This window comes from Eschscholzia californica, unplaced genomic scaffold (genome assembly GCF_041429995.1).
Source record: "Eschscholzia californica isolate CP2 unplaced genomic scaffold, dmEscCali1.0.p SCAF_1, whole genome shotgun sequence".
Classification (NCBI taxonomy): domain Eukaryota; kingdom Viridiplantae; phylum Streptophyta; class Magnoliopsida; order Ranunculales; family Papaveraceae; genus Eschscholzia; species Eschscholzia californica.
This window is the reverse complement of record NW_028238198.1, coordinates 34,744,491-34,752,511: the sequence shown is the minus strand read 5'-3', so window position 1 is coordinate 34,752,511 and position 8,021 is coordinate 34,744,491. Positions and strand designations below refer to the sequence as shown.

At 33.4% G+C, this 8,021-nt stretch overlaps 1 protein-coding gene across 1 annotated transcript; it reads left to right on the top strand.

Annotated features, from left to right (window-relative positions):
- Window positions 1-7,010: 7,010 nt before the first annotated feature.
- Window positions 7,011-7,694, top strand: LOC147566343 (uncharacterized). The gene has a single exon (XM_086654267.1). The coding sequence runs from the start codon at window positions 7,011-7,013 to the stop codon at window positions 7,692-7,694; it is 684 nt and encodes a 227-aa protein (XP_086510393.1).
- Window positions 7,695-8,021: the final 327 nt, after the last annotated feature.

Genomic DNA, 8,021 nt, shown 5'->3' with positions numbered 1-8,021 from the left:
ATAAGGCAATTAACCAATAGTGCTCATGAATTTGGTTTTTAATAAAACCAGAGGAAGACCATTTTCCACCAAAAAAATAGATTGATGTTGACATAATAAACCTAATCGTATTGTCAGTAAGATGCGGTTTTTAGGAAGCATTAACAAACTTTAAGTACTTGATTGTACATTTACTTTAGCCTGAAATAATTCAATATTTGAGTTGCACGTGTTAAATTTTTTTTTTTCTTACAGATGATAACTTTTTTGTTTCTTAAATCTTTTATTGGTACGTAAATAAACCATGCACTATAAATCGAAGACTTTTAGGACCAGATTCAAGTCTGGAAATTGAAAACCATACAAGTAGTCGTAGGCTCGAGCAAGATTTAACTTCGATATTTTACTTTGAGGAAAAAAACCAAGGCTTACAAAGAAGCAAGGCATAAAATAAGAAGACAAATGTATATTTGGGAATGAGAAACCATAATTAAATGAGAACGGACAACCCGACTACATAAGTTGAATCCCGATCATCTAACTAGCTATTGTAGAAAACAAAAAGAAGAAAACTTTCTTCTCAAAATTATAAAGGAATTAATTATTTAATCTAGGAAATGCATATCTTATCCGAAGTTGTGATTGAGGATTATTCACTTTCTTGGGATTGCAGGTGTTGCTGGTGTTAAACTATTACAAAATCCTTTAAGGAAGTCCGGGAAGAGATTTGGGATGAAAGGAATCCGTAGCAAAAATTTAGACCAACAATTATCAGAAATTTCAATAACTGCTTTGCAACAGGCGGGCCCAATCCTAAGTGGAAAGGTTACTATTGGAGTAAAGATTTCTTGAACACACCCTTCAATGCTTTGCAGTGGAAATATACACTTCCCAATTTCTGGATCTTCCAGTGGAGGAAGTAATCCTATTTCTTTCTGTGACCCTGATCCCCAATAAGTAGCATCCGAACTTGGAGATAACGCTAGCTCTGTTTCACTCACAATTTTTGTAATGTCATGGGAATTTTGTGTCAGCCCATGTGAGAAAAATGTGAATAACTGAATTGTTATTAATGATATGGAGAGAACTTGTCCTCCTTTCATCTTTTTGTTTTTTCTTGTAGCCTTAATCCAATTTTATTAGTGTACGAATGAAAATGTTTTCCTTTTAATGAATATAGATGCTTGTAAAGGAAGAGAAGTTCGAGTTTTATATTTATAGACATCGAGAGATAACTAGAGATAGATAGCTATTAGTGATCCAACAAACGTTTGTTTTTCCTAGTCAGATTTCATTAAGTGAGATAAGAATTTCATTAAGTGATAACCAATTTTACGAAACAGTTTTTTCTTATAAAGACAAAATAATTCTCTATAGAAATAGCAATTCAAAATTCCGAGATAAAATTACCGTTACTTAAAATGTTGCGACTCTTGATATAAATTAACATGAATTAGTCAAATTTTGAATAAACCATTAAGGATCTGTAAAACATAACAGTAAGTTTATTAACATACTAGTTGTTAATAACGCAAGTTAAGCTATGTAAAATGGAAACATGTTGGGGGTGCGTCAAAAGGTGATTCATCTATAATTCACTAATATCATAAAAAAAAAAAAATATTGTCCCAAGAATTAGAAAAACATCACATTTGAGTATGCAATCGTGATCCTCTGCCCAACACTTATCCCAAGAGATTTCCAACCGGGGTAGGTGTCTTGACCGGATTTTGGAGTGAAAGTAAGAAACTTTCTCTCTCTAAACCCTATCCGGACAAATAACTTGTAAGGGATGCGGTCCGAATCAGTGTCTGCCACGAAAACCATTTTTCGTAGGTACATAAAATTAATAGATAGAGCATTGCATCATCAATATGAAATACTAAGTAATGTTGCTCCTTTATCGAAAAAAAATAACCCAGTTCCTTGGGTATATAAATGTAAACAAAGAGCCGTGTATCATCAAAATATCAACAATTAAGTACATGTGGCAAAATAACGTACATCTTTAGAATGATTAACTATTAAGTAATTTACCATTATATATGACCATGAATCAGTACCATTTTCCAGTAAGAAAAACAATTATTTGAAATATAGAGTTGTTAACCCTCCGCCAAATTTTAAACAAGACTACTCTAAATCAAAAATCTACTTTAACCGTCACGGGCTTTTAGAATCCTTACTTCGAGATGAACAAATATTTACCTCATTAATTTAAAATTTATTTCGGAGTCTATGAAATTAATTGTTTTACCCACAGAAAACTTTAATTAAAAAAATTCTTTTGACACATCTCTTTTGTAGAACAATCAATATACCATTTTAACAAACCAATGACTTACTGAGAATTCATACGTCAGATTAGAAAGATCGTATATCATTTAAGTTTATATTTTTATATCATAATGTAACATGGTTTATATATCAAATTTTCATACAGATTTTTTGTTTTAATAATTCCAACTCCCCCCCCATGTACTTAATAGCAAATGTTGTAGTGGGAAAACTATATTGTAAAATAAATCAATTCTTTCTTTCTTCATTATAGTCTCGTGCTCAACTAGCTCAACTAGATACTAGTGAGAAATAGATTGATTTGTGAAGAGATGGATGTCGCGACTTAATCATGGCTTGAAAAAAAAGTAACAAACTTCCTCTTCGACTTTTAAAGCGGAGGCCAAAGTTGCGCGCCTAGCTACTTCGATGGCTAAATTTCTTTATAAGTGTGGTTGCATCTTAGAAGGAGATGCTCAAAAGGTGATTCATTTTTGCCATGCAGGGGAAGAAAAAACAAGGTGGAGTATAAGAACCATTATAGCAGAAAGTTTGAAGGGGACTTTGAAAATTAGAGATTACTGTTTTGTTTATTGTGTTCGAAATCCGAATTTAGCACAGCACTTGTTAGAGCAGTTAATTTTCAATTTAAAAGTAGAATCAACCGGGCAGATATTACATACTTCGGGATGCATTGTAAGGCAATTAACTAATAGTGCTCATGAATTTGGTTTTTAATAAAACCAGAGGAAGACCATTTTCCACCAAAAAAATAGATTGATGTAGACATAATAAACCTAATCGTATTGTCAGTAAGATGCGGTTTTTAGGAAGCATTAACAAACTTTAAGTACTTGATTGTACATTTACTTTAGCCTAAAATAATTCAATATTTGAGTTGCACGTGTTAAATTTTTTTTTTTCTTACAGATGATAACTTTTTGTTTCTTAAATCTTTTATTGGTACGTAAATAAACCATGCACTATAAATCGAAGACTTTTAGGACCAGATTCAAGTCTGGAAATTTAAAACCATACAAGTAGTCGTAGGCTCGAGCAAGATTTAACTTCGATATTTTACTTTGAGGAAAAAAAAACCAAGGCTTACAAAGAAGCAAGGCATAAAATAAGAAGACAAATGTATATTTGGGAATGAAAAACCATAATTAAATGAGAACGGACAACCCGACTACATAAGTTGAATCCCGAACATCTAACTAACTATAGTAGAAAACAAAAAGAAGAAAACTTTCTTCTCAAGATTATAAAGGAATTAATTATTTAATCTAGGAAATGCATATCTTATCCGATGTTGTGATTGAGGATTATTCACTTTCTTGGGATTGCAGGTGTTGCTGGTGTTAAACTATTACAAAATCCTTTAAGGAAGTCCGGGAAGAGATTTGGGATGAAAGGAATCCGTAGCAAAAATTCAGACCAACAATTATCAGAAATTTCAATAACAACTTTGCAACAGGCGGGCCCTATTTTAATTGGAAAGGTTACCATTGGAGTAAAGATTTCTTGAACACACCCTTCAATGCTTTGCAGTGGAAATATACACTTCCCAATTTCTGGATCTTCCAGTGGAGGAAGTAATCCTATTTCTTTCTGTGACCCTGATCCCCAATAAGTAGCATCCGAACTTGGAGATAATGCTAGCTCTGTTTCACTCACAATTTTTGTAATGTCATGGGAATTTTGTGTCAGCCCATGTGAGAAAAATGTGAATAACTGAATTGTTATTAACGATATGGAAAGAACTTGTCCTCCTTTCATCTTTTTGTTTTTTCTTGTAGCCTTAATCCAATTTTATTAGTGTACGAATGAAAATGTTTTCCTTTTAATGAATATAGATGCTTGTAAAGGAAGAGAAGTTCGAGATTTATATTTATAGACATCGAGATATAACTAGAGATAGATAGCTATTAGTGATCCAACAAACGTTTGTTTTTCCTAGTCAGATTTCATTAAGTGAGATAAGAATTTCATTAAGTGATAACCAATTTTACGCAACAGTTTTTTCTTATAAAGACAAAATTATTCTCAACAGAAATAGCATTTCAAAATGGGAAATGATAGAGTGCCCAGCAATTTTGCCCATTAAAATGCCCAACTTTCCTTATTTAGAAATAAAAGCGGTCCCCACCGTAGTCAAACTTTGGAAAACCTTTGTCTTTTAGTGATTCCACATCAGCTGGGCAATTTAATGGGCTAAAAACTGGGCACTCTAGCATCTCCCTTTCAAAATTCGGAGATAAAATTACCGTTACTTAAAATGTTGCGAATCTTCATATAAATTAACATAAATCAAACTTTGAATAAACCATTAAGGATCTGTAAAACATAACAGTAAGTTTATTAACATACTAGTTGTTAATAACGCAAGTTAAGCTATGTAAAATGGAAACATGTTGGGGGTGCGTCAAAAGGTGATTCATCTATAATTCACTAATATCATAAAAAAAAAAAAATATTGTCCCAAGAATTAGAAAAACATCACATTTGAGTATGCAATCGTGATCCTCTGCCCAACACTTATCCCAAGAGATTTCCAACCGGGGTAGGTGTCTTGACCGGATTTTGGAGTGAAAGTAAGAAACTTTCTCTCTCTAAACCCTATCCGGACAAATAACTTGTAAGGGATGCGGTCCGAATCAGTGTCTGCCACGAAAACCATTTTTCGTAGGTACATAAAATTAATAGATAGAGAGTTGCATCATCAATATGAAATACTAAGTAATGTTGTTCCTTTATCGAAAAAAAATAACCCAGTTCCTTGGGTATATAAATGTAAACAAAGAGCCGTGTATCATCAAAATATCAACAATTAAGTACATGTGGCAAAATAACGTACATCTTTAGAATGATTAACTATTAACTAATTTACCATTATATATGACCATGAATTAGTACCATTTTCCAGTAAGAAAAACAATTATTTGAAAGATAGAGTTGTTAATTACCCTCCACCAAATTTTAAACAAGACTACTCTAAATCAAAAATCTACTTTAACCGTCACGGGCTTGTAGAATCTTTACTTCGAGATGAACAAATATTTACCTCATTAATTTAAAATTTATTTCGGAGTCTATGAAATTAATTGTTTTACCCACAGAAAACTTTAATTTAAAAAATTCTTTTGACACATCTCTTTTGTAGAACAATCAATATACCATTTTAACAAACCAATGACTTACTGAGAATTCATACGTCAGATTAGAAAGATCGTATATCATTTAAGTTTATATTTTTAGATCATAATGTAACATGGTTTATATATCAAATTTTCATACAGATTTTTTTTTTTAATAATTCCAACTCCCCGCATGTACTTAATAGCAAATGTTGTAGTGGGAAAACTGTATTGTAAAATAAATCAATTCTTTCTTTCTTTCTTCATTATAGTCTCGTGCTCAACTAGCTCAACTAGATACTAGTGAGAAATAGATTGATTTGTGAAGAGATGGATGTGGCGACTTAATCATGGCTTGAAAAAAAAGTAACAAACTTCCTCCTCGACTTTTAAAGCGGAGGCCAAAGTTGCGCGCCTAGCTACTTCGATAGCTAAATTTCTTTATCAGTGTGGTTGCATCTTAGAAGGAGATGCTCAAAAGGTGAGTCATTTTTGCCATGCAGGGGAAGAAAAAAACAAGGTGGAGTATAAGAACCATTATAGCAGAAAGTTTGAAGGGAGACTTTCAAAATTAGAGATTACTGTTTTGTTTAGTGTGTTCGAAATCCGAATTTAGCACAACACTTGTTAGAGCAGTTAATTTTCAATTTAAAAGTAGAATCAACCGGGCAGATATTACATACTTTGGGATGCATTGTAAGGCAATTAACCAGTAGTGCTCATGAATTTGGTTTTTAATAAAACCAGAGGAAGACCATTTTCCACCAAAAAAATAGATTGATGTAGACATAATAAACCTAATCGTATTGTCAGTAAGATGCGGTTTTTAGGAAGCATTAACAAACTTTAAGTACTTGATTGTACATTTACTTTAGCCTGAAATAATTCAATATTTGAGTTGCACATGTTAAATTTTTTTTTTTTTTTTACAGATGATAACTTTTTTATTTCCTAAATCTTTTATTGGTACGTAAATAAACCATGCACTATAAATCGAAGACTTTTAGTACCAGATTCAAGTCTGGAAATTTAAAACCATACAAGTAGTCGTAGGCTCGAGCAAGATTTAACTTCGATATTTTACTTTGAGGAAAAAAACCAAGGCTTACAAAGAAGCAAGGCATAAAATAAGAAGACAAATGTATATTTGGGAATGAAAAACCATAATTAAATGAGAACGGACAACCCGACTACATAAGTTGAATCCTGAACATCTATAACTAGCTATTGTAGAAAACAAAAAGAAGAAAACTTTCTTCTCAAAATTATAAAGGAATTAATTATTTAATCTAGGAAATGCATATCTTATCCAAAGTTGTGATTGAGGATTATTCACTTTCTTGGGATTGCAGGTGTTGCTGGTATTAAACTATTACAAACTCCTTTAAGGAAGTCCGGGAAGAGATTTGGGTTATCAGGTACCCCCTTTACTTGGAGTAATAAGCAACTAGGGGAGCATTTGATTCAAGAGAGACTGGATAGGGCGATGGCTAATCTTAACTGGCTTAAGCAATTCCAATCTTATGGTGTCACTCACCTGGAGGCGGTTCGATCAGACCATTTGCCTATCCTCCTAGCCAGGTTAACCCGAAACCCTTCAAGTTTATCAGGACATGGATGACGCACCCTGACTGCTTCAACTTCATTGCAGACAATTGGAAACACATCAAGAAGCACCATAACCCTAATAATATCCAACAAGACCTTTCTAAACTTAGCAAGAAGCTTACCAATTGGAACAAGACGGTCTTTGGGAACATTGAAAACAAAATCAACAGGATCACTAAGAGTCTTCAATATAGTACTTCTAAAGAAGAAGACCACAAACTCAACCTTGCACTAGAAGAGCTCTATAATCAGCAAGAGAGTTTATTGAAGGAGAAATCAAGAAATAACTTCATCACCTTAGGCGACAAAAACACTAAGTATTTTCACTCCCAAGCGATTCAACGTAATAGAACCAACAAGATTAATGCTATTAAAGACAATAATGGTGATTGGCAGGAAGACATAAATAGCATTCAAGACACCTTCACTTCCCATCTACTCAACATTAGCACCTCTATTAACCCGGGAAAAGATCACAATACTCTCAACCTTTTCAATCCCATTATCTCCCAGAACCAGGACAAAGACTTGCTCACTGTACCAGAAAAAGATGAGATTGAATGGGCTATTCATAATCTCAAAAAAGAAGCAGCTCCAGGCCCTGAAGAATACCCCCCTTTCTTTTTCCAATCTAATTGGGACACTGTCAACGCAGATATTTATGACCTGGTGGAACTTCTTCAAAACAGCTGAACTGTCGCCTGATATCAATCATACCCATATCTGTCTCATCCCCAAAACTACAGTGCCTCATACCCCTGCGGACTATCGCCCTATTAGCCTCATGAACACCACCTACAAGATCATTACCAAGCTAATAACAGATAGATTCAAACATACTTTAAACCCGATTATCTCCTCTTTTCAAGCAGCTTACATCCCTGGTAGACAAATCACAGATAACATTATTATGGGTCAAGAAATAATTCACTCCTTCAAGAAGATGAAAGGTCCCACATGATACTTTGGGCTCAAGTTAGACATGTCTAAAGCGTTCGACAGAATAGAATGTAACTTCCT

Coding starts and splice junctions, on each gene's coding strand:
- LOC147566343 (XM_086654267.1), top strand. CDS start 7,011: ATGACGCACCCTGACTGCTTCAACTTCATTGCAGACAATTGGAAACAC.